At 47.4% G+C, this 27,308-nt stretch overlaps 1 protein-coding gene across 17 annotated transcripts in view; it reads right to left on the bottom strand.

The window, feature by feature from the left end:
• The window catches only part of SHISA6 (shisa family member 6), a 166,970-nt gene that overhangs the window by 8,227 nt on the left and 131,435 nt on the right, over positions 1-27,308 (bottom strand). For 16 of the 17 annotated variants that reach the window (XR_013184811.1, XR_013184812.1, XR_013184813.1 and 13 more), the window contains exons 5-6: positions 18,922-18,984; positions 6,407-6,559 (exon numbers count right to left, since the gene is read on the bottom strand). Coding sequence is in view for 2 of the 17 variants with exons in the window: in XM_054645224.2 (XP_054501199.1) it covers positions 6,407-6,559; positions 18,922-18,984 (216 nt within the window). In the remaining 15 variants the exon portion in view is untranslated. The remainder of the gene's footprint in view (positions 1-6,406; positions 6,560-18,921; positions 18,985-27,308) is intronic. The other variant, XM_077188510.1, reaches the window with a different exon arrangement.

The raw sequence follows: 27,308 nt of genomic DNA, 5'->3' as shown, positions 1-27,308 counted from the left end.
TCCCACAGCTTCCCTTCCCTTCCCTGCTGCCAGGCACAGCCCAGATCCGTCAGGAGGTGGGCTTGGTTCCCTCACAGCCCGGGGTGGGAGCTGAGAACATCTGTGCCACCAGTGCTGCTGCCAAGCCCTTCCTCCCAGCCCACGCAGCCCCAAGGCGTGAGGGCACCCCCAGCTCCCCTGTGCTGCCTTCCTGCCCGTGGGATTTGCTCTCCAGAGCTCACACCGCAGGAATGGATCTTTATTTGTCACCACCCAACACTCCTGAGAAGGATGTCTCACTGCAAATGTCAGGCAGCAGCTCCCCTGGCCTCGAGCTCTCGCGTCTTTAAAATCACCTTCTAGGAAGCCTGAGGGTGGGGGGGATTCCATATGGCCCCAGGAGCTGGAGGCATTTTTATTGCATTTTTATTGTGTGTTTTGGGGCTGGTTGGAAATGCCAGGCTGGGTGTGCAGAGGCTCAGCAGGGATGCTGGGGGCTGGAAGGAGGCAATTAGCACCCTGGCACTTGGCCTCCGCTCTGGATGAGAGGAGTTCCACAGGATTTGCCCGTGTGACTCTAAATAGATGTAATTAAAGCACAGAACATCCCAAATGGAGATGTGCTTGGATGCTCACACCTGGCTCTGGTAATTGCCAGCAGGAGCTAAACCAGCTTATGGGAGGTTTACAGCTCTGAGGCTGCTGGAGAGGTGGCACAATCAGCTGGAAGGGGTTTGAAGGTATTCCTTGGACTAAAAATGCACCATGTGCTACACTTTAAAATGTTTTGTCCATTAGGAGCATAAAAAATCCCTTTTCCTTCCCTCTTCCCCCCCTGTGACCCTGGTACAGGTCTGTTCAGCCTTTTGCTGCCATGGCTGAACCTTTCGGGGAGATGATTTAATTTCAAAGATGTTCCCAAGCTCCCTCAGGCCTCCAGTGATGCTGAGGAGGAGGAGGAACATTTCCAGGTGTGGAAAAGCTGCTCATCTCCATCTCAGAGGAGTCAGAGGAGGAGGAAGAGCCGTGTGTGACACCCAGCAAGCTGCTCCAGGCAGCAGCAGACAGACATTTTCCAGGCTGCTGGCTCTGACAGGGGTGCCAGCCTGAGCCAGGGATGGGGAGCAGAGCCTGGCAGGAATACTGCTGGATTAGGTTCTTTTTTGACTTAGAGGTGGGTAACTGAGAGGAATTTTAAAAAACTTTTATTTTATTTTTCAGTCTCATATGAAGGGTGAGACAATACAGGTATTATAATTCACCCTATCGCAATTAGAAGCAAACTATTTCTTAATAATAATAATAATAATAATAATAATAATAATAATAATAATAATAATAATTTCTTAGCAATACATTATAAGAATTTCTTGGCCTACCATACTATATTGTAAATGCCTTAAAGGCAATCACCTAAAATTGCCCCTCGTGGGTCCTACTCCAATGCATCTTTCACAGCTCTATTTCTTTGAACTGCCCAGTCTTATTTGCAAGGCCACCCTTTGAAACTTGCTTCTAGCTCCATTTCTACAAATGAATTTTTACAAATGAATTTCTACAAATGAATTTCTACAAATGGATTTCCCACGTTATGTGCAGCACCACACACGTGCCTCGTGCCAAGGGAGAGCACTGGAACCTCAGAATTCCTGCAGCCAGGGACAGCAAGAAACAAAATAAACCCCCAAAGTTTCTCTGGGAAATTAAATCTTGCAGCCATTAAATGGTTTGGGTTGGAAGGAATCTTAAAGATGATCCAGCTGAAACCCAGTGCCATGGGCAGGGACACATTCCAGGCTGATTGATGCCACCCTTTGAAACTTGCTTCTGCCTCCATTTCTAAAAATGAATTTCTAAAAATCCATTTCCCACGTTATGTGCAGCACCACACAAGGGAGAGCTCAGTGGAACCTCAGAATTCCTGCAATCAGGGACAGCAAGAAACAAACCCAGCTGCAGAGCAGAGCTCCAGGGCTGGGAAACGTGGAGGGCTGGTGGCACAGCTGGCCAAAACCAAAGTTTCTCTGGGAAATGAAATCTTGGAACCATGAAACGGTTTGGGTTGGAAGGAATCCTAAAGATGATCCAGCTGAAACCCATTCCAGGCTGGTTGATGCCACCCTCATGGCACCAGCAGGGGCACATCACACCCTGGCACAGCTGGCACTGAGCACCCTGCCCTTGTCCTGTCTTTGATGCTCACAGGAGAAGGGACATTCACAATTCTATCCAAAATAAAACTCCAGTCCAATGTGCTTCTCCATCAAGGATGTGCTTAAAAATTAAAAATAAATAAATAAATAAATAAATAAAAAAGGTGTCCTAAGAGGATTCCAAAAAGGCAGAAATTGTGAGCAGACAAAAAGGAATCACTTTCCTTTTTGTGGTGCAGTGCTTGACAGGATTTTTTTCTATTTTTCAATCAGTCCCATACTTCTGGGTCTTTCCTTGTGTTTTTCAAGCATTTGGATATGTTGTCCTTCAGCAAGGAATGTCTCCTGGAAGTTATGCTTTCTGGCCTTTTTAAATTGGTTTTGGTTGGGATTTTCTGCCCTTTCTTTCCTGCTTTGGCAGTTTCTAGAACATCACTCAGGGCTGGTCTCACCACACTTCAGGAATGTTTGAGTGCTTCAGGCCAAGCTGTGTTGCCCTCAGACAGCTTTTCTTGGTGTTTTTTTGTGGGATTTTTTTCCCCCTCATTTGGAGGGAGATCCCCAAATAAATGCTCTTACACATTCCACCTCGAGCTGAGATGCCTCTGCAGACAGGCAGAGCAGAGCTCCTCTGGCACTGGAATCACAGAAATGAGGTTTACAGAAACTCATTTGTGGTGCTCTGGGAAGGGAATGTGGAGCAGAACAGCCAAATTCAGTTTTTCTTCCTGTTCTTACATATTCTGGTGAGAGGAGATGCACGTGTGTGTGCATGTGAGGCCATCACAATAACCCCTCTCCTTTTTTAAAGGTAATTTTCCCCAGCTTTCTTCCTCTGCAGCTCCAGCAGGTTTCCTCTCTGGGCTTGTCTCTCCTTGTTTTAATTGGCTTTAACATTTCCAAGCTGCCCAGTCACTCGTGATGATTCTCCAGCCAGCACCAAGTGGTTTAATATGCCTGAAAACAGGAGCTGCCTTCCTCCCTGACCTTTCTCACTTTGCTGGGAAGAGCAATTCCCTGGAGCCCTGAGCAGGATGGAATTAATCTGGCTGCTCTTGCTCAGCCACATCCTCACACCCTCCCCTCACTGCTCTTCCCCAGGGCACAGGGGGTGCCGGCCCCTCAGAGACCCCCAAAACCCCCAGGGGCCCCCCAAGTGGGGTTCAGTTGGCTGTGCCCTGAAGGAAGGGCCAGGGAGATAAAAAACCCTGGTCTTTCACCATCTGTCTCTGCTAATTGGAGGAAAATAAGTAATTTTTCCATGCCTGGCAAGCCAGAAAAATAAGTGTTTGAAATATTTGAAATATAGATTTAAATTATATCTATATATAGATATATTTTTAATCTCTATTTCAAATTTATATGTATATATTAAATTATATATGATTTTTATATATATGTAATTTATATAAATATATATATTTATATAAATATATATATTTTTGAATATAGATTTAAAAATATCTAATGCTTTGTTTCTATATATATGTAATTTATATAAATATATATATTTATATAAATATATATATTTTTGAATATAGATTTAAAAATATCTAATGCTTTGTTTCTATATATATGTAATTTATATAAATATATCTATTTATATAAATATATATATATTTTTTGAATATAGATTTTAAAAATATCTAATGCTTTGTTTCTATATATATGTAATTTATATAAATATATATTTATATAAATATATATATTTATATAAATATATATATATATAAATTTTGAACATAGATTTAAAAAATATCTAATGCTTTGTTTCTTGCTCAAATAGAAGTATTTGTTAATGATCTCTTCAGTACTTTTATATTTTATTTTTTTTCTAACAGTGACAGGAAGTCCATTGGGAAGAAACAGCATTAAATTTAAAAAAAAAAATGAATGCCCAATAAGTAATTTTCAAACTCCAGCTTTTAGATACCACACTTTTTTGTGTTCCCTTCATACAGAATAAGAACATGATCTTGCTGGCACTTTGCAAGGGGAGCCTGGGGAGCTGGGAGCCTCTTTTCCTTTGGCTCTGGAGCAGAGCAGCTGCAGGAAAGTGATTCAGAGGTTCTGGAGGCGCTGGGTGTGCTCAGTGCCAGCGGGAGCAGGGAGGGCTGGGCACTGCCAGAGCTGGAGCTGAAGCTCCCTGGCTGCTCAGGAGCAGAGAAGGGCAGCGGGCTTGGCCCTGCCAGGTGCTGGGCAGGAGGCTGGGCTGGTGTCTGCAGGGAGCTCTGGAGTCTCTCCCACCTGCCCTGCATGGCTCCAGAGGGGGATTTGTCCTCAGGGAGGGCAGATATCCAGCCCACCTTTCCCTGCTGGCATTGCTGGGTGGATATTTAAGGTTTAGACCGGAGCCCTCTGCAGCCAACACGACACTTTCCCTGCTCAAACCACTGGGCAAGGAAACCTCCAGGGTTTGTTTGCTGTCAACATTTCCCACAGGCTAAACCCAACAGGCAGCAGCAAAGAGTCTGGCTCCCCTGCATTTCCCCAGCCAAGGGACAAAGACAACTCAGGGGCCTTGGTGGCTGCCAGGGGTGCCCAGAGGGGCAGGGAAGGCTCCAGGAGCACTCATGGAAAGCACAGACCCAGGGTGAGTCTGCAGAGAGCATTCCCTGCACAGAACTCGCTTGTTTGAGAATTTGAAGGGTTTGGGATCAGCAAAGGGGATGGACTGGAGCTTTACAGAACCATTGGCAGAGCAGTGCAATCCATGAAGCAGCAGGGAAGGAGAGATGCTAAGGAGTGGGAATGGGGTAAATCTGCTGGAATAACCAAAACACCCTGGGGGTCTGAGCATGGAGCAGCTCTGGGCACACACAGAGTGTGGAACAGAGCATGGATCTGAGCATGGAACAGGTCTGGGCACAAAGCACAGAACAGAGCCTGGATCTGAGCATGGAATGGGTCAGGAGCAGCTCTGACACACACAGAGCGTGGAACAGAGCATGGATCTGAGCATGGAACAGGTCTGGGCACAAAGCACAGAACAGAGCATGGATCTGAGCATGGAACAGGTCTGGGCACACACAGAGTGTGGAACAGAGCCTGGATCTGAGCATGGAATCAGTCAGGAGCAGCTCTGGGCACACAGAGAGCATGGAACAGAGTGTGGATCTGAGTGTGGAACAGGTCTGGGCACAAAGCATGGAACAGAAACTGGATCTGAGCATGGAACAGGTCTGGGCACAAAGCATGGGACAGAGAATGGATCTGAGTGTGGAACAGGGCTGGACACACACAGAACATGGAGCAGAAACTGGATCTGAGCATGGAACAAGTCAGGACACACAGAAAGCATGGAGCAGAGTGTGGATCTCAGCATGGAACAGGTCTGGACACAAAGCAGGGAACAGAAAATGGATCTGAGTGTGGAACAGGGCTGGAGCAGCTCTGGACACACACAGGGCACAGGAGAGAAAATGGATCTGAGCCTGGCACAGCTCTGGGCACACAGCACAGCACTGAGAGTGGATCTGAGCCTGGCACAGCTCTGGGCACACAGCACAGCACTGAGAGTGGATCTGAGCCTGGCACAGCTCTGGGCACACAGCACAGCACTGAGAGTGGATCTGAGCCTGGCACAGCTCTGGGCACACAGCACAGCACTGAGAGTGGATCTGAGCCTGGCACAGCTCTGGGCACACAGCACAGCACTGAGAGTGGATCTGAGCCTGGCACAGCTCTGGGCACACACAGAGCAGTGAACAGAGTGTGGATCTGAGTGTGGCACAGCTCTGGGCACACAGCACAGCACTGAGAGTGGATCTGAGCCTGGCACAGCTCTGGGCACACAGCACAGCACTGAGAGTGGATCTGAGCCTGGCACAGGCCAGGAGCAGCTCTGCACACACCATGGAGCGTGTGGGTTGCAGCACTGCCCGAGGCAGGCAGGACTCCTCCTGGAAAAGGTGTTCCCAACCACCTTGGCATTGTTCTGTTGGCATTTCCAGCTGCCCCCAGGGCTGGTGAGGTCCCTGCCCTGGCAGTGCCCAGGGCAGCTCTGAGCACCCAGCCAGGCTGGGCCCCAGCAGAGAGGGAAAGGATCCTTGGGTGGCTCTGCCAGGAGCAGATCCCAGCATTGGGGTGGGGGCAGCCCAGCAATAACCACAGGTACCCTCCCAGAAATGAAATCCCCTCGCCAGCCATCCCTGCTGGGGAGTGCCAGCCAAAGGAATCCCCACGGGAGATGCCAACCCAGGAGTGCCCAGCTGAGGGAAGGGGTTGTTCCTTACAAAGCATTACCAGGGGGAAGCAAAGGAGCTGCCACCTACTGAGTCTCTTGAGAGATGAGTATTTACTGGGGTTGGTCTTGACAGCAGACTCGTAGGAGGGCGGGAGGTGGGAGAGGTTCTGGAAGGAGCGGGAGAAGGACAGGTCGTAGGGCTCGGTGGCTGAAGTCAGGATGTTGTTCATTCGTGGCTTGTCTGCAAAGAAACAGAGAAAGGCAGGTCTGGAGTGTGCCCCGAGGGGATGGAGAGAGGCTGGCTGTGCCCACAGGCTCCAGCAGGGAGCAGAGCTGGGGCTGAGCCTGTTCACACCGGCACCAGCAGATCCAGGGGAAAGGGATCCTGTGGTGCTGCCTCCTGTCCTCACACAGCAGCGATGGGGACAGCAAAGTGCTGCCTCACATGCCTGGAGCTGCCCCGAGGGATGGGATGGGCTGGGCTGGGCTGGCACTCACCCCGGGCATGCAGGGCTGTGCCAGTGCTCAGGCAGCATCACTCACCTTCATCCCCCTGTGTGCCCTCCTCATCCTCAGGGACACAGAACCAGTCTGGGGCATTCCTTAACTGGGGCATCTAACTCTTTAACCAGCATCACTCACCTTCATCCCCCTGTGTGCCCTCCCCATCCTCAGGGACACAGAACCAGTCTGGGGCTTCTTTAACTGGGGCATCATGAGCCAGTTCTTTAACCAGCATCACTCACCTTCATCCCCCTGTGTGCCCTCCTCATCCTCAGGGACACAGAACCAGTCTGGGGCTCTTTAACTGGGGCATCATGAGCCAGTTCTTTAACTCTTTAACCAGTATAATTCACCTTCATCCCCCTGTGTGCCCTCCTCATCCTCAGGGACACAGAACCAGTCTGGGGCATTCCTTAACTGGGGCATCATCAGCCTGTTCTTTAACTCTTTAACCAGTATAATTCACCTTCATCCCCCTGTGTGCCCTCCTCATCCTCAGGGACACAGAACCAGTCTGGGGCATTCCTTAACTGGGGCTGATGATGGTCCAGCTGCCCTCCCTGTGTACCAGAGTCCTCATGGATGCTCTGAACCCAAGGCTCTGGGGCTCTGCAGACCCTCACACCTCCCTGCACCCAGGCCTGGCAGCTGGGGCACCTCTGGGGGCACTCAGAGGGCAGGACAAAGTGTTGGGGATGATCCTGAGGCAGGAAATCCCTCTCCTGAGGGCTGGAGGATGCCCCTCTACTGATGCTCATTTTGGTGGTCACTGAGGGTCCCCAGGCAGGGTCCCAGTGCCCTCTGTCACAATTCAGATGCTGAGGGCACTGAGCCCAGATGCTAAAATTGAAGTCCAGACTATCTGCAGGGGTTTGAAACCTTGCTCCTGCTCTGCAAGCTGGGAAAAGGCTTTTCAGCAGCCCAGCCAAGGCACAGGGACCTGTAGAACTGCAGTTATAACCCCCAGGTGTTCAGATATTAAAATGGGCAGAGAAGAAAGGATTTAACAAAGCAGGAACTCCAATTTTTGGGAGCAGAGGCAGCACAGACCAGTGGGCTCTGCCAGACCCCACAGCAGGGATGGGGGCCAGCAGCTGAGGCAAAAGGTGGCCACTTCAGGCATGGTCTGCAAATTAAATCAGAAGGGTAAATTCTCTGCAGGAGCAGCAGAATGCCCAAGCTTGGGTCCACACATTCCTGTTGCACATCCCTAAAGTGTCCCATGAGGAGCAATGCATGATCAGTGTGCACTCACCTGCCCCAGGCCCTCTTGCACCAGGGGCTGGTTGGGATAAAAGCTCAGATTCTGCCCAAAGGTAGCAGAGCAGCAGGGGAATTTCACCTGGAAAGCTGCTGGCTTTGTGCAGTGCCCATACCCTTGCTAACTTCTCCCATTTCCAGGAAGAAAACTCAAAATAAAATCCGCCCAGGTAGACAGTGCAGACATTTCACAGACATTTTCTAGACCTGAGTCATAAGTGAATCTGTTTCCTCCAAGAAACATCTGTGAGAGTGAGGCCAGCCCTGCCCTGCTGCCTCTCTGCCGTGTGGAGCCCTGCTTGTTGGACAGCAGAACGTTTTCCTCCTCTCTGAATTTTTCATTCCAGCGTGTCCTCGGTGCCCCTGCAGCCTGGAAATGAACCCAGAGGTTCATCTGAGTGTCTGCACGGGGATCCAGAGCTGCTGCCACAACTTTTCTCCCACTGGGGCTTGCCCTGGATGTTTGAAGCCTCCTGTGAGCCACCCTGAGCACTGCACGGTGTCCAAGACAGGCTGAGGCAGTCCTGCAATTCCAGAATTACTCTCACAGCAATTCTGTAAGAAACAAAGTCATTCTTTCTCACAGAATCCAGCACTGGTGAGAAAAACTCCTCCTCCCAGTGCAATAACCATATAAATGTCATCAATCTCCTCTCCCCTTTCTCCTGCTCCTCTCTGCCCTCCTGGAAGGGGGTTCTGGTGTGGCACAGACCTGAGGGATCTGGGGTGGCTCCTCTCAGAGAGCAGCAGCTCCCTGCTGGTGATTTCCATCTATTCTATTTGTGGGGTGCCCTGTGGCAGGGAGGAATGGTGAATCTGACTCCATATTATATATTATATTATATTATATTATATTATATTATATTATATTATATTATATTATACTAAACTAAACCATAGTAAAGAATCCAGAAAGGATACTTACAGAAGGCTAAAAAGATAATAAATTAAAAACTCATTACTCTTTCCAGAGTCCTGACACAGCTTGGCCCTGATTGGCCAAAGAGTGAAAAGAATTCACGTTAAACCAATTTAAAAATCACCTCTGGGTAAACGATCTCCAAACACATTCCAAAGCAGCAAACACAGGAGAAGCAAATGAGATCATTAATGTTTTCAATATTCAATTTTTATATTTTTCTCTGAGGCTTCTCAGCTTCCCAGGAGAAAAATCCTGGGCAAAGGGATTTTTACAGAAAATATGAATGTGACATCCATCCATGTCTAGCAGCCTGCCTGCAGGATCAGGGAGCGTGTGGCATTCATCAGGGGGCTGGAAACAATTGATTTGATGTTATCCAGCAAACAGAGGCTGGATCAGCACTGAAACCATGTCCCCACTCCTCCTCCTGCTTGTGTGGCAAGGACCCCGGGGTGAGATCCCTTTGCAAATTGCTCAGGCAGAACGTGGAGCTAATCTCCATTTCCACGGGGGTTTGGGCGTGCTGCAGTGAGCCCAGGCACAGGCACGGAGCTGTGCTGGGTGCCAGAGCACAGCATTAATTGACTGCTTGCATGAGGTGTGTGAAATTAAGTGCCACACGTTTATCTGATGGGCTGCTGCAGGATCACTTCATCTTCTCGCTGCTTTTCCCATCCAGGCACTCAGGAACGGGCTGGAATGATCCTGGCAAATGAGAAGTCACCTTGAAATCCACTGCCCATCACTCAGCCAAACAAGGGATAAACTGAAATGACCAAAGCTAATTTCAGATGTCTTTTGCATAATGTAGCTTGAGGGGGAGATCAGAGAACTGAGGTGCTCCAGTAAGGAGAAATATTTCGTGCAATTTGTATTCTGAGGCCAGTTCAGCACCAGTTTCTCAGCAGGTTTTCACTCCTGCAATACATTTGTCTCTGGCCTCTCTCCTACATTTGTCTCTGGCCTCTCTCCTCTTTCTTTGTGGTGCTGGTGGGCTCCTATGGAAGCTGCAGGTCAGAATCAATAATCAGAATGCAAATCAAAGCTCTCCTACTGCCTGCAGGGCAGCTGAGGCTGTACACTGTGCTCCCCAGCATCCCCATCACCCCAGCTGGACATGACACTGGAAAACGAGCTCTGTTTGTGGCTGCTGGGATTCCCTTTAGAGTCAGGATTGGTTCCCTTTTCCTCAGCATCTCTGTGCCCTTTGGTGCCCATTTTCTGGCACACCATCCCTGCTGGCACAGGAGCTGGCACAGGAGCACAGGAACCTCCCCAGCCTGGGGACAGCCCCACCTTGGTACAGCCAGTGCAAGGCTGTACAATCCTGCAGTGCAATCCTGCAGTGCAATCCTGCAGTGCAATTCTGCAGTACAATCCTGCAGTGCAATCCTGCAGTACAATTCTGCAGTGCAATCCTGCAGTGCAATCCTGCAGTACAATCCTGCAGTGCAATCCTGCAGTACAATTCTGCAGTACAATTCTGCAGTGCAATTCTGTACAAGGCTGTACAATCCTGCAGTGCAATTCTGCAGTACAATCCTGCAGTACAATCCTGCAGTGCAATTCTGCAGTGCAATTCTGTACAATTCTGTACAATTCTGTACAATTCTGCAGTACAATTATGCAGTGCAATTCTGCAGTGCAAACCTGCAGTACAATTCTGTACAATCCTGCAGTGCAATCCTGCAGTGCAATTCTGCAGTGCAATTCTGCAGTGCAATTCTGCAGTACAATTATGCAGTGCAATTCTGCAGTGCAAACCTGCAGTACATTTCTGCAGTGCAATTCTGTACAATTCTGTACAATTCTGCAGTGCAATCCTGCAGTGCAATTCTGCAGTGCAATCCTGCAGTGCAATTCTGTACAATTCTGCAGGAATTGCAGCATTTCCTCACCCTGCAGGCAGCCCTGGTTGCACAGTGCCCTGAGCAGGGACGCACAGCCCAGCCCAGGCTGCTCCACGCTGGCACAAGGAGCTCAGGAAGGGAGCAGGGAGCTCTGTGGAGCTCTGATCTCTCCTCCTGCAGCCCCACCAGGCCAGGTGGGTGCATCTCTTCTGCTTCATGAGCCAGAATTGCCAGGCCATTCTGAACCTGCTGTGTTCTATGGGAACAGAGCATCCCTGGGCCAGGCTCTGATGGGCTCCTGCTCTCTCACACCTTTCACAGGGCAGGGGAAGGGACTGCCTGTGCTCCTGCCACACCTGATGGTGCCTTAAGATTGCAGATTTATGGTTTTCAAATCCTGTAGTGCATTTGTGCATAGCTATGAACTCCATTTAAAGTGTAGATAACTGCCTTCACATTCTGGTCAGACAGAACAATCCCTCTGGGCCTGAGATCCAAGGACACACCAGAGGCCCTGAAAAGTATAAATGTATAATAAAAGTATAATATGTGGGGAGTATAAAAAGTATAAAATTGTGGGGAGAAAACTGAGGAATATGACTTCACTACCTGAAGCAGTAATTGGAGAATTAACCCCTGCTATGCAAATAGACCAAACTTATATCTGTATAAAAAAACTGGAAGCCATCACCCATCTTGGGTGCAGCCTCTGTGAGGCTTTCACAGCCCAAGGTGCAGCTATTGGAGGCCTTTAATAATCACCCACTTTATTCTCTTGATCCTGCCCAGCCTCTGTTCTAGGCAGCCACCCCAAGGTGGTCCCAACAGGACAATGGCTTTGGTGGCAGCACCTGGGTGTCACCTGCAGCCCTGCTGGGCCTGGGGCTGGATTCACACAAATCCCCTGCTCTGCTCACTCCTGCACTCTGGCACCTACCAGGGAAGCACAGCCCCTCTGCTCATTTCTCTGCCAGTGCTTTGCAACCTCCCCGCAAGCTCAGGGCTCAGAGAAGCTCCAGGATTTCCAGATTAGACCTGAAGTCTCCTTGTCACATCTTGCTCTGCCTCTCTTGTTGGAAGACACTTTCAAAGTGTGTTTACACAAGGCACAAAACCTTTCATGTTCAAGGACGGGAGCAGATGATACCAAAATTAAAAAAGAAAAAAATGTGACTTGATGGCAAAGTTTTGAACAAAGCTCAAGTGGCAAAAGGGATGTGCTGCAGATTTGCATTTGAGTCTGCACATATGTTGTGCGAATTCTGCAAGACATTTCAACAGATGCCTTTTAAAACATTCACCCAGGGAAAGCAAACAATGTCACCTAGGAGAAGCTGCTCCAAGCCAGCCTTCTGCTGCTCAGCTGCAGCTCAGCAAAGCTCCAGCCCCCTGTCAGAGCCCTCCCTGCTGCCCCAGCCCTGCTCCTGCTCAGCCCTTTGAGGGCTCAGACGCAAAGGCTCCGACTCTGACGCACGTTCTCACAAAGGGCCCCAGATCTGGTGGCACTGCTGACGTTCTGGAGCCTTCTGTGCCAGGGCTCGGGGCTCCCAGGCCGTGCTGAAGTGACACACTGTCAGGGCAGGCAGATAAACTGATGTGTGCAGAGTCCAAATGGACCAGACGTGTCCTCAGCGTTTGTGTTTTCACACTCCTGTTTGCTCCTGTTACAAACACTGGTATTAACGGAGCTTTGCATTTCTCATGACTAATCTCCAGGAGGTTTCTGCATTTCCAGGTCAGATCCTCTGTGGTGGAAATCAGAGCTCTCCAGCGAGTAGCTGCCCTCATTTAGGAGAGCTGGAGATGGAGGATTTCAAACAGAGGCAGTGTGAAAACCCAAACCCTGTGTCTGTCAGGATGGCTCCAGCCCTGGGCCTGGCTGAGAACTGAGCAGCACCTGGAGAAGTGTGAAACATGCCTGTATTTTATGATTGGCTTTTTGCAAATATTCAAATGAATATTATATGTGTTGTGTTAGGAAGTAATGCTGTATTAATTCTCTTAAGTAGTGTGTTAAATATAGTTTTAGGTTATAAAAAATGTTAAAATATAAGCTATGCTATGTAAGATACTTTTCTTTAAAGAAAGGACTTGAAGTGAGATAGCAGCCACAGGACACCTGAATCTTTCAGAGAAAAAGAATTTATGGCCCCATTATCAGGAGGAATGAACTTCTTCCCGCCTCCAAGGCACTGTTAGGATTCAGAGGAAGCAGCTGACACTGCCCAGACAGAATCCTGTGTTTGAATGGAATTTATGCACCATGTATGAAGTGTATGAATATGCAACAGGCTGTTGTTTTTAAGGGTTAATCCTCTGTTAACATGGCTCCTGCTGCCCAGAAAAAAGTACCTGGACTGTCTGTAACTCTTTTCTCTATTGTCTCATATTGTCCTAATTCAAATTGCCCAAATTATTATTACTCTAATTGTATTACTATTTGTATAACCATTTTCTTACTATTAAACTTTTAAAATTTTAAAAACAAGTGATTGGCGTTTTCCACAAGGAGGAAGGTGCAGAGGGAAGGGATGCAGCACACAGTGACCCTGGGTGTGACAGTGACACCCCTGAGTGCTGCCAGCCAGGGGGATCAGCGTGGAAAGGCCCCTGAGCACATGGAGCTTCACTGAATATTGCACCCACAGCTGGGCTGAGAGGAGAAACACTGAAATTAAAATGAAAGGGAGAAATGGAAACTGCACAGAGCAGCCAGAGCAAAGGATCTGCTCACCCTGGAGGCTGCTGCCCTTGCAGGGGGTGCAGGTGAAACACCTGGCTCTGGCACCAGGGCTGTGCAGAGCTGGGTTTGAGGCACTGCAAACTGGGACCTGCCCCCAGCTCTGCCAGGGCCTCGTGGGCAGGGCAGGGAGAGGGATTTTGGAATGGCTGGAATGGTTTGGTTTGGTTTGATTTGGGTTGGGTTGGTTTGATTGGTTTGGTTTGGTTTGGTTTGGTTTGGTTTGGTTTGGTTTGATTTGGTTTGGTGTGGTTTGGTTTGATTTGGTTTGGTGTGGTTTGGTTTGGTTTGGTTTGATTTGGTTTGGTGTGGTTTGGTTTGGTTTGGTTTGATGTGGTTTGGTTTGGTTTGATGTGGTTTGATGTGGTTTGGTTTGGTTTGGTTTGGTTTGGTTTGGTTTGGTTTGATGTGGTTTGATGTGGTTTGGTTTGGTTTGGTTTGGTTTGGTGTGGTTTGGTTTGGCTTGATGTGGTTTGGTTTGGTTTGCTTTGCTTTGCTTTGCTTTGATGTGGTTTGGTTTGGTTGGTTTGGTTTGGTTTAGTTAGTCTGGTTTGGTTTGGTTTGCTTTGCTTTGGCTTGATGTGGTTTGGTTTGGTCTGGTTTGGTTTAGTTTGGTTTGGTTTGGTTTGGTTTGGTTTGGTTTGGTGTGGTTTGGTTTGGTCTGGTTTGGTTTGGTTTGGTTTGGCTTGATGTGGTTTGGTTTGGTGTGGTTTGGTTTGGTCTGGTCTGGTCTGGTTTGCTTAGTTATCTTAGCTTTGCTTTGCTGTGTTTTGCTTTGCTTTGCTTTGGAAAGGCTCAAAAACCCCCTCAATTCCAGCCCTGCCATGGCAGGGACACCAAGCCCTGCCCAGCCTGGCCTTGGGCACTGCCAGGGGCTCCAGAATTAAACCCAGGATTTGGTCTGAGACCTTGGAAAAGGCTCCCAAACTCAGGTGGCAGAAGGGAGAATGTGGATTTGGAGTTTCAAGCAGAGACATGTTAAGCTAAGTAAAGGAAAGTTTAGAGTTTCAGAGTTTGGATATAGAGAAAAAAAAAAGAAAAAAGACTCCAGACAGAGGTAAACAAGGAGTTTAGGATGCAGCACTGTGGGTTTGTGTGCCATAACAAGATTGGCTAAGAAAGCTCACACTGCAGCATGAGTCCATAAGACAAAATATTTAAAGATTGGGTCAAAACCATAAATGTCCTTGTTGTCAGTGTTTTATTGGTCAATAAATCCTTAAAAGGTCCTGTAACTAAGAGTCTTGGGACCTTCTGAGCCATGCTGTGAAGATGTGAGCCAAACTCACCCTTCCTGCCTATGTAGAAGATGAGAAAATAAACCCCATCATCAAAACCAGCTCAGAGGTCCCAAATTCCTCCCAAAATTCCTCCCAGGTGAATTATGACACCTCCCACTCCATTCCAGCCCTGGCCAAGGTCAGGACAGCCAGGTCTGGCTGTTCTCTGGGTTTCATGCTGCACATCTGATTAGCTTCTCCTTTCCCCCCATACATTTCTGCTGGGGATAAAGCTAATTTAAACAGCCCTTAATTGTTCTGATTTTGTAAACAGTGTCTTAAACACAATAGACACAAAACTCTCAACAAATTGCTGGAGGAGATGTGACAGAATGGGGAATCATTTTCATATCTTCTGGGATTGCCCCAAATTGAAGCTTCTGGTCTGATGTTAGAAAATTGATGCAAGGATTTTTTCAGCAATATATCCCCCAAAGCCCTATTAGTGTGTGGGAAGGGAGATGCCCTGGATTTCTGAAATGAAGAAAAGAGAAAGAAGCAGGAAAAGAAAAGGATGGAAAAGAAAGAAACGAGAGAAGAGGGGGGGAAAAAAGAGGGAATAAAGGGAAGGAAGGAAGGATTCCAGGAAGGAAGGATTCCAGGAAGGAAGGATTCCAGGAAGGATTCCAGGAGGGAAGGAAGGGAAAACCACACTCCTACATGAGTCCATACAGAGAAAACTGTTAAAAGCCCACACAAGTACAGCTATAAAATGAAATTTGCCTCCATCAGAGCAATCCCAGGCATCATCCATGGAAAAACACTGGGCCAAATTAAAACCTTGAAGTAATTGGCTGCTCATGGTGCTTTACCAAGTATTTTTTGAGATGATTGTCAAATGCAATTAACTGACATAAAAGTCGTGATATGAACTTCCTTCCAACCATATTATTTGGAAATGTGCTTGGTATTTATAAAGATGCATAAAAAAAAATGTTTATTAGGTGCTCTTTAGGTTAGGATAATTATATATGCACTAAATATAATGAGATGAAACTTCAGTAGCAGTAAAAAATAAAGCAATAATCTGTACAGAAACTGAGCCCAGGCAGTCAATGTGTATTTCTGTTATAGCTGATGCTCAGTTCTCTTTTGTGCCCCCAGCTCAGTTTTTTCCTTCATATTTTAATGTTTTTATGGGAAAATCATTTTATGTGCTTATTTCGTGTGAAGGCTGAATATCTAAGCAAGATAAATTAATGTATCAAAAGATTTAGCTGCATTTCATATGTAAAACTTGGTTGTGCTTAGAGCCTAATACTTGCTCCCTCCCACTCACATTTTACATACAAATCACTACATTTCCTAAAACTGCTGTACAGTTCTTCATTTGCAGCTCAAATCTGCAGCTGAGGTAGAAATAAAGTCTAGAGTTAAGGAAATCCACATGAAAATTCAGTTTTCAGTGGAATTGGGGTCTAAGTGCTGTCACTGAAAGCAGAATTTCAGCTGATGTTTCTAAAGGGCTGTGGGAGCCTCTGGAATTGGACATTTGGTGTCCTGGGGGGGAATTTGGGGCAGGAATAATCCAGCAGCAGGGATTTCTGGCAGGTGTGGGATGCTCAGGGTCACTGTGGTTCATTCAGAGTCCTCAACCACAGCAGAACTGAAATCCTGGGATTGCAGCCCCTGGGCTGGGAGAGTCTGGAACTGAGGAGTCCCAGGAGGGGATGGAAGCTAAAGCTGATCCAGTGCCAGAAGGAAGGAGGAAGAGAAGGATGGAAAAGAAAGAAAAGAGGGAAAAAATGAAGGAATAAAGGGAAGGAGGGAGGGAGGAAGAGAGAGAAAGGGAAGGGAGGGAGGGAAGGGAGGAAGGAAGGGAGGGAGGGAGAAAGGAAGGGAGGAAGGGAGGAAGGGAGGAAGGGAGGAAGGAAGGAAGGAAGGAAGGAAGGAAGGAAGGAAGGAAGGAAGGAAGGAAGGAAGGAAGGAAGGAAGGAAGGAAGGAAGGAAGGAAGGAAGGAAGGAAGGAAGGAAGGAAGGAAGGAAGGAAGGAAGGAAGGAAGGAAGGAAGGAAGGAAGGAAGGAAGGAAGGAAGGAAGGAAGGAAGGAAGGAAGGAAGGAAGGAAGGAAGGAAGGAAGGAAGGAAGGAAGGAAGGAAGGAAGGAAGGAAGGAAGGAAGGAAGGAAGGAAGGAAGGAAGGAAGGAAGGAAGGAAGGAAGGAAGGAAGGAAGGAAGGAAGGAAGGAAGGAAGGAAGGAAGGAAGGAAGGAAGGAAGGAAGGAAGGAAGGAAGGAAGGAAGGACATGGGCCCCTCCCAGGGGCTCCAAGCCCCATCCAAGCTGGCCTTGGGCACTTCCTGTGACTCAGCTGCCTGTGGCCACTTCTGATCCCACTGGGAATTGTCCTCCCCAGGATCTCACAATTCCCAGCACTCCTTCCAGCCCTCTGTGCCATCCTGCAAGCTCCTCTGATGTCTCACTTGAAAAGTCCAAATATATTTTCAGAGTCTCCAAGCAATGGCTCAGCAGCAGCACACACGGATGGAAGGAACAAAAGCAGCCCTGGCCATCTGGATAACTCAGAGAGAGAGAGATGTACCTCTGAATCACACCCTCATTTGTAGTCAGCTCATCCCAGTCCCTCACAACAACAACCACATTATTAAGGCACAGGAAGCACAAGGAATCCAAGACCATCAGTGGATCTGCCTTCAGTTGTTTTGGTCTCTTAAGAACATAAAAAAGCAAAGCATCTGTTGGGAGCAGAGGGAAGTGGGATTGTTTTGTCACATTCCCTGGAGTGCTCGGGTGCAGCGGGACCCTGATGCTGGAGCTGCATTAAAGCTCCTGGGCAGGTCAAGGGCAGCTCAGAACCCAGCAGGGGCTGGATTTTAAGAATGAGTACCAAGACCAAAGAGAAGACAGCACAATTTCAATCCTATTTCTCCATTTTCTTCTTTTTTTTTTTTTCTTTTTTTTTTTCCCTCAGGAAAGTAAAAAAGTAAACAGAATAAGTAGTCAGGAACATTGGAGGCTGTCAGTTCAGGCTCAATAAATACTGCTGTGGCACTGATGAGTTTAAAGCTGACACTATTCCTCCTGGAGTGTTTGCAAGACAGAAAATGAAGTCCTAATAGCACAGGCTTACCATGGAAGCAATGTTTGGGCTGAAGAGATGCCTGCCTCCCCTGGGAAGGAGAAACCCCCAAGGTTTCAGGGGATCTTTCCAAGGGCAATTGTTCTCCCACCCTCCTTAGCAGCAGGGAGGTTTCTGTATGTGAGCACAACTTGCAATAAATCAGCTCCAGAACAGTCAGGACGAGGTTTCAGAATTCAAAACAAACGCCAGGACAAAAAAAAAAGAGTAACAAATACAGAGATTCAGAGCTGCCAGAAGTGACAGAGATGAGATGTACTGGGAGCTTAGAGCAGGGAGGAATGGATCCCATTCCAAAGGCACAGGGGACAGGGAGGGACACGGACAGGACCGAGACAAGGAGCAGCAGAAGAGGGGGGAGAGCAGAGGGGACCTGAGGGATCAATCAGAGCTTGGTCTGGTGGCTCAGACACTGGGGAACAGGGTTTGGGTGCCAGGGGCTGGGCTGGGGCTGGATGGACCTGAGGGATCAATCAGAGCTTGGTCTGGTGGCACAGACACTGGGGAACAGGGTTTGGGTGCCAGGGACTGGATGGAGCCAGGGGATGCCAGGGTTGGGCTGGCTCCAAGGGAAGGGGACACAGCCCAGGCTCCTCTGCTGCTCAGGGAAACCCAAAGGAGGGGACAGAAGGGCTGGGGGACAGGGCTGAGCAGAGAGAGGCCATGGGGGAAGCAAAGAAACATCTCCAGGCTGGGACAAGTGGGAAACAAAGGAGAATCTTGGAATTCGACACAAGGCTGATCAGCACAGTTAGAAAAGGCTGGGCCATATTTCCCTGTGCACACTACTGAAAATATGGTCCTGTGTTTAATGTCAATGGGAGCCACCAGGCATGCAGCACTGCCAGAGGAATATTTCCATTAACATTAAACACATTTGGCACCAGTAAATGTTACTGGCTGGCAGAGGAAAGTTACAACGTGTGTAATTTTGCTCTTTGCTTTCTCTTACCATGTGTAGGTGTCTGGTTGTCACTGTTTAGTATCAGGTGATTATAATTTTGTTCTTGGTCATCTGAAATTCACAGAAAAAAAAAATCCCTTTAAGAACCAGCTTAGCATTGCCACTGATCTGCAGATGATAATTACAGCTCACAGTATCACAGGAAATCTCAGCATGATTAAAGAAAGGAGAAGGAAATGCTTAAGAAAGCAGAAGATTCTGTTATGCAGTTCACTTAAAATTCCAGATGCAAAGAGAGCACGATAATGGGAATCTGCTCCCCTTCTGCTGAGCCTGCAAATGAGGGCTCTCTGCAAAGGTGAGAATCGTGTCCAGGCAGGAGCACACCCAGCTGTACCCCAGGCTGGGCTGCTCCTGGAGGCTGCTCCGGCTCCATCAGGGCTTTGGAGCGTTCAGGATGTGAGCCCCAGGCACCCAGGCCCAGCCTGTCCCACTGTGAGCACAGCCACCACCAGCACCAGGTGCTGTGTGGGCACAGAGAGGAGTCACAGGTGTGGCAGGGCAGGGGAGCCATCCATGGCAGAGCCACTGCTGGAAGTGGCCCGGGAGAACAGCTCTACCTCCTTCCCCTGCTCTGAAATCACAGATGAGGGACTCCTGAGAGGCCTCCATGGCCCTCAGCCTCCAGTAAGGACTGAGCTCCTTGTCCAGAGCTCCCCGGCCTCGGTGCAGCTGCAGCAGGGCAGGAGGAGAGGAGATCTCTGGGACCCTTCATGTCCTGCCCTGCTGCTGCAGGGACTCACTCCAGGGCTGCTCTGCTCTTCCCAAACCTTCCCTGACATCTCCTTCCCCCAGAAGTTCTGGGTCGCTTCCTTCCTGCTTTTCAGACCAATTCCTTCTTTCCTGTCTTCCAGGGACAGGAGAAGACATGAAGAGACCCCCCCTTATTCCTGCCCAGCCCTTTATGAGCACAGCTGCTGCGTTCTCCTTTCCCCTTGGGGCTGACACCATCCCTTTGCTGTTTCCCTGTTTCCCTGCTTTGCCTTGGGTCCCTGTCACTGCAGCCCCCTGTGCTCCCACTGCTCCAGATCCCCCTCAGCCCTGGGATGTGTTTCTGAGAGAGCCCAGGACAGGGTGGAATCTCTGGATTATCCCCAGTCAGCTCCCCTTGCTCACACAAACCTGTGATATTTTTATTTTCCTGATTCGTGTAAAGTCTGTGATCCTTTGTGGTTCCTTATTGCTTTTCCAAGGAACTCTCCAATTGTTCTCCAACACAGAGAAGGCTTTTTAGCATTCCTGCTTCAGCCCAAGGCATCTCATTTTTCTCCATTTAATCAATTTATTTGCAGGCTATTTATCCAATTTGTCAAGAACATTTTAAATTCTAATCCTGTTCTCTAATAGACTTACAGTCATCCAAGGTTCATATCACCTGCAAATTTAATAAGTGAATTCCTTTCCCACCAGGAACAAAGAGACCAAATCCAGAACCACACCAGGGCCACCCTTCCCCTGCTATTTGGTCCCTGCATGGTCACTCAGCCCTCATTAACAACCTGCTCCTCTAATTAATCTCACATTGCTTTGCTAGAAACTGCTGGAACCCTTGCTGAGGTCATGATCCTTGATAGGAGTTATTCCTCCCTGGCTATAAAACACAGGGGGAAAGCAAACAAACAACCAAAAAAATCAGGTTAAGGTGCCATGGTTTGTTTCTGAGTGTTGGCTGCTTGTTGATCTCTCTCCCTCACTATGGGGAGTGTCTGGGTGCAATCAGGATTAAAATCAGGGTTTATTTATTCAGGTGACATCAGACTGGGTATCTTCACCTCCACCCAGAATTCAGGCACCCCTTTTATCCCAGACAGATGGGAAAATGGGAGGGTTTTAGCCTGGCAGCCAGCACGAGATGAGCAAACCTTGAGAGGAGCTCAGGGACACCCCAAGTGCCCTTCAATAAGTGCCCTACAGGTTTCCCTGGTTGGAATTTTCCTTCACTGTTGGTTGCTTTCAGCAAGGAAAAATTCTGCAGGAAATAATTTTGTGACTTTGTCTCCGTTTCTGCCACTCCATGTGGCCATATTTCACTTTAATGTGAAAACCTGACCAGAGGATGGGGGACAAGTAAGAAACTGGATATTTCTGGAACCGCTGTGACTGTCTGGGGGGATTTACAGAGCTGTGGGATCAGATGGGTTAATTTTCACCTGGTTCCCAGCAATCATGATGGAGATCCCTGCTCACCCCTGGAAGTGTTCAGAGCCACATGGATGTGGCACTTGGGGACCTGGTTCAGTGACCATGGAGGTGCTGCTGGCTTGGTGGCTGGACTGGATGTCCTTGAAGGTCTTTTCCAGCCCGAGCAATCCTGCCTGTGACCCCATGGGCTCTGAGGATGGACACTGTATCCTCTCTCCAAATGTTTCTGCAGTGTCCAGCCACCCCTGCAGTGAGGCTGCAGATTTTGCTGATGTTTGGGGGGAATTTTGTGTGTGAGGGTTGGTGCCCTTTGCCCTGGCACCACTGGGAAGGGACTGGCTCCACCTTCTCTGTTCATCACAGGCACTGAGCAGATCCCCTGAGCCTCCTCCTCCCCAGGCTGAGGAGCCCCAGCTCAGACCCTGCAGCATCCCCTGGCCCTGTGCTGGTCCTGCCCCAGTTCAGGAGCTCTGCTGTACTGGGAGCCTCTCACTGCTCCCAGCACTGCAAATGTTCCCCCCAGGGCTGCTGATGCCTTCAGTTTTACCTTTCCTATTTCCCAGGCTCTGCAGTGCACTGGTCAATAACTCTGAACTGCACAGAAAGTGTCAGCAAGGTCTCCTCCCAGCTCAGGCACACAGAACAATCCTTTTCCAGCCCCAGAACCAAGGACACCGCTGCAGCCTCAGCCCCAAAAAGTGCAAACAGCAGGGAATGGAGGAGAGCAACCTGGGAGGGTGGGACTGCATCCCCTGGAGCTGGGATTGGGCACTGAACCCCAGCGTGGAAATGGAGCAGAACTCATCAAAGGGTGAAAACTCCTGACTCTGAGTCCATCCTGGGCCCACCTTGGGTGCAGCCCTGCCTGGGCTCTTGCCCTGCCCAAGGTGCATCCTTTGAAGGTTTTTTTTTAATAAATCCCCACTTTATTCCTTTATCTCTCTCCAGCCCCTTTTTCTTTTCGTTTCCTTTCCTTTCCCCTTTTATTTCCTCACTAAAACCTCGGGTATTTTGAGGCCATTTCTTCACCACCGTCACCTGCCCCTGTCAGAACCTGAATTATTGGCATTTTGATGTGGCTGAGCAAATCTGAATGCAGCACTGGGCTTCATTTACCTCTTCTGTAGCCCTTTGTAAACACTTTCTAAGCAATCAAATACTTTAAAATGACGCCGGAGCCTTCCTACACCTCCTCAGGTTTAACAAGATAATGCTGTTAATTGTGAAGTGCCGCTTAGGCGGGAGCTTATCTATTGTCAGACAAGGATCTGAGTTCAAAGCTATTTACCAGGAAACTCCATTAGGGGAAGAAAGGAGCCACAGGGCTCTGAATTGCCGGGACACAAAAGGAAATTTCTGAGCGCAGCTGGAGGAGCCATCAGATAAAATAACCAGCAGAAAGAGTGAGATGTTGCACTGGGAAAAAGGAAAGCAGTGCTCCCCCTCCTTTGCAAACACGTGCACAGGAGGCACGTTCCTTTCTATTTGCGATTTATTATTTTATTTTTATTTTTATATTTCTTTTAATATATTTTTATATTTTAAAAATATTTGGTTTTATATTTTAATTTTATATATTATATTATTATTTACATTTCCATTTATTATTTCTATTTCTTTTTATATATTTTATATTTTAAAATATTTATTTTTATATATTATATTATTATTTATATTTCCATTTATTATTTCTATTTCTTTCTATATATTCTATATTTGAAAATATTTATTTTTATATATTATATTATTTATATTTCCATTTATTATTTCTATTTCTTTTTCTATTTTTTATATTTAAAAATATTTATTTTTATATTTTATTCTTTATATATTTTATATACTGTTATTATTTATATTTCAAATTATGATTTCTTTTTATATAGTCTATATTTTAAAATATTTATTTTTATATATTATATTATTATTTCTATTTCAAATTATTATTTCTATTTCTTTTTTTATATTTTATATTTAAAAATATTTATTTTTATACTTTATTCTTTATATATTTTATATACTGTTATTATTTCTATTTCAAATTATTATTTCTATTTATTTTATATATTTTATATTTTAAAATATTTATTTTTATATTTTATTCTTTATATATTTTAATATTATATTATTATTTATATTTCCATTTATTATTTCTATTTCTTTTATTAAACAGCCTCCATCCACAAGTGTTCTCGCTTTTTGCCTTCCAATTCTCCCCTTCATCCCAGGACTGAGCTCCCAGCTGGGTTAAACCACAATCACCACCTGAATTATCAGCACCCAGGTGCAAAACTCTGGGTAGCTGTTAAAGAGCACTCTAAACAGCCCCCAAAGAGTTCCCATGCACTTCCTACCTAGAAAAAAATCTCCTTTTTTCACTGATTTAACCTTTCCTTTGCTACTTGGTTTTCGACTTCTCCAGAGCCTATTTTTTTTTCTCAGTCTCAAGGATTTCATATGGGAATATTACTAATAAAAACTTGATTTATTGTGTTCTATAATAGAAAAAAAAAAATCAAGTGTCAGAATATGAAAAGAAAATGCTGTATTTTCCAGCCTGTCTTTCCTAATAAGATTCCTTATGAAATCTGCAAAGCAGGGATATTTTTAATATATGCCAGCTGCATTACAGATACACCTGTAAGTGTGATACAGATATATGATCATTCTGACAGTCATGCTGTACTTTGCATTCGTTTTAGAGAATTTATTAAAGCACTTGGAGCTGCTCTGAAATCTGTAGTTAACAGGAGAAAAGAATGGCCTGAAAAGGAAAAAAAAAGGGGGGGGAAAGGGGGGAAAAAGAAACAAAAGGGAAAAAAAGGAAGGAAAAGGGGGGGAAAGGAGAAAAAAAAAAAGGAAAAAAAGGAAGGAAAAGGTGGGGAAAGGAGAATAAAGGAAAAAAGGGGGGGAAAAAGGGGGGGAAAAAAGGGGGGGAAAAAAGGAAGAAATGGGGAAAAAAGAATAAAGGGGGGGAAAGAGAAAAAAAAGGGAAAAAAAGGAAGGAAAAGGTGGGGAAAGGAGAATAAAGGAAAAAAGGGGGGAAAAAAGGGGGAAAGGGGGAGGAAAGAGGAAAAAAGGAAGAAATGGGGAAAAAAGAATAAAAGAGGGGAAGGGGAAGAAGGAGAAAAAAGGGGGCAAAAAAGAAAAAAAAAGGGGGAAAAAAGTGGGCAAAAAAGGGGGAGAAAAAGGGGGAAAGAAGGAAAAAAAAAAAAAAGGCCTGAAGAGGAAGCATCAGCCTATGAAGGGAGCCAGGGCAGGGTGGAATCCTCGTTCCTAAAGGGATTTACAGAGGGGTGGATGCGGCGTTTGGGGCAGTGGGTTCGTGAGTGGACGCTTTGAAGCCTTTTCCCACCTCAATAATTCCATGCAAAACAATTCTTTGCCTCTTGCCCCTCCGCTCTTGTCACCAGAGCTGCTGAGACTGCAGGGCAGGATGGAACCTGCTGTGCTGGTGACAAGAAACCCGCGGGATGCCCTCACCAATGGAGAGAGAAAATCCCTAAATCCCCAAATTTCCAGGGCTGAACTCCCCCGTGGGAGCCAGGGGAGCGCAGAGCCCCAGGGCAGGGAGGAAAGGAGGCCAAAACTGGGAAAATGGAAATACTTGCAGCAGCAAGCTCCTCGTGCATCACCCTCCATCGCTTTCTGGCCGCTGTTTGTATTCCAGAGGGGAAGCCTGGAGCCATTGTCCTGCAGCTGCTCCGTGGTCACAGAGCCGGGAAGGGGAGCAGCTTCTCCCAGCCCTTTTCCAGGGATTCTGGGCAGTGAAAATGGCAAAGATCAGCCCAGGGATGGGGGAACAGAGCCCCAAACCCCTCCTGAGCTGGGTCTGCCCAGGCAGGGCTCAGGGTGATGAGCCCAGGAATATTCAGCCTAATAAATCATCAATCCCAGCTGCCGCTCCTGCGCAGGATCCAACAGCCCATTTTTACCCTCCTGTGCTGTGAATATCCTGCTTGCAGAGGGTTCTGCACCTGCCTGGCTCTGCCCCAGCACTCTGACCCCCAAAAATTGTTCTGAGCAAGGGGCAAAGGAGCCAAAGCCGGGAGCTGAGCGCTGGTGGAGCCGGCGGGGCAGCATCAGAGGGGCTGGAAATGCCACACGAAAGGTCGGCCCCAAAGCCTCCGTTTATTCTCATTATGTCAGGTTTTTGTTCTAGCATGCCAACCTATTTTCCAGCAGTAATCCTGTGATTCATTCATTGAACAGGATGCTCAGGGACTAAGGCAGCTATTCAGGAGTTATTTTAATCCTCATTAAGCGGTGAATGGCCCTGTTCTCCAGGATCCCACGCCATCCAAAGCCTGCGCTGATTACAGAGCTGTTATTTTCCATGTCGGCTTCTCCTCCCCACCATCGCAGCCTCCCGTGGGATCCTCAGGCTGTACCTGAGCCCAGGTGCGCCCACACCTGCCAGCCTTTATTCCTTTGGAGGAGCAGCCCTGGAAAACTCGGGGCAGATTCTATTTCCTATCACACGGGGGATCTTTTTAATGGGATTTTGCGAGCACAAATCAGCTGCTAATTAATCACGGGCCTTTTGTGTACAGCCCCTGGTGTACCTGGGGGAGGATGATGAAGGCAGGTGGGATCACAGTGCCAGGAGGGGACTGGAAATGCTCCCCCAGCCCTGCTCAGCCCCAGGTTTGTCTCTCACCACCCCAGCCAAGGTGGGCAGGGCACAACCTCGGCGTGAGGGGCACCTGAAGGAGCAGGGATTCCACCTGCAAAACATCCAGTGAGCACCTGAAGGCTGCTGGCACTGACACAATTTATGAAAACCCTTGCACCAGGATTTGTCCCCTGAGAAGCTGAGAATTCTCAGAAAAGAAATGTAAACAATGATGATCAGATATGGCTGTGGGATGTGGTCTGGAGATGGTTCACCAGCAGGTGCATCTTTGATTGGTTTCAGGTGAATTGTTTTTAATTAATGGCCAATCCCAGCCAGGCTCTCTGAGTCTGTCACGAGATTTTATTATCATTCTTTTATAGCCTTCTAATGTCTCCTTTCTCTTTCTTTAGCGTAATGAATGTAATGTAATATAATGTAATGTAATATAATGTAATGTAATATAATGTAATGTAATGTGATATAATATAATATAATATAATATAATATAATATAATATAATATAATATAATATAATATAATATAATATAATATAATATAATATAATATAATATAATATAATATAATATAATATAATATCAGCCTTCTGAAACACGGAGTCAAGGTTCTCATCTCTTCCCTCGTCCTGGGGGCCCTCAAACACCACCACCATCTGTGTGAGTGAACATTGCACTGCACACTTCAGCTCAGTCCTCTGCTGCCTTTTCACCCCCTGTTTTCCCAGCTTGGGGTGTGTTTATTCTTTATTTTAAGGCTATGTGAGATGAAGGCTTAAATGAAATCTAATAAATCAAGCAGGAGGTGAATCACAGAATCACAGAGCATCCTGAGCTGGGAGGGACCACCAGGAATCATCAAATCCAGTGCCTGGCCCTGCCCAGACCCCAAGAATCCCATCCTGGGCATCCCTGGCAGCACTGGAGCTGCCAGAGCACTCCTGGACTCTCAGGACCATGCCCAGCACCCTCAGGGGGAAGAACCTTTCCCAAAATCCACCCTAACCCTGCTCTGACACAGCTCCACAAGGTGTAGCTGCAGATAGAAAAACACTTGGCTGCAATGAGCGCTGAAGTTCTGGAGGTTACGGCTGAGAAAAATAAATAAAAAAATTAAAAACTCATCAAGGCTCAGCGAGCTGTGATGTGGAAAAGGATCCTTCTCCCTGAAATATCTGAGTGAAAGAGGAGTGTGAGTGAGCAGGATGTTCTCATGCAACAGGGCCCGGGTTCACTCACCAAAATCTGTCTGCTGCGTTGGGAGGCTGCACAAATCACACACTCATTCACAGGATTCTCCTCCTCCCACACAGCCCCGGGATCCAGGCTGGAACATGGGAGCCAGGCCCACTCATCCCTACACACCAACACTGCCTCCCTCCCTGCAGCTCCTCCCGTGCCAACGCCAACTGCAGGGAGAGCCTGGCACCAGGGCACGGCAGCTCCTGCTTCCAGGCAGCTACAGCCAAACAGGGCACTGCACAAAAACACAGGCATGAGAGAAACGTTTCCCCATCTTTGTGGGAGCCCAGCACATCCCCCTGGCTGTCCTGAGTGCCCAAACCCTGCCAGGGGGCTCAGAGACCTTGGCACAGAGCCCAGGA

The sequence above is a fragment of the Agelaius phoeniceus genome, chromosome 19 (assembly GCF_051311805.1).
Source record: "Agelaius phoeniceus isolate bAgePho1 chromosome 19, bAgePho1.hap1, whole genome shotgun sequence".
Classification (NCBI taxonomy): Eukaryota; Metazoa; Chordata; class Aves; order Passeriformes; family Icteridae; genus Agelaius; species Agelaius phoeniceus.
This window is presented reverse-complemented; position numbering and strand designations above follow the sequence as displayed.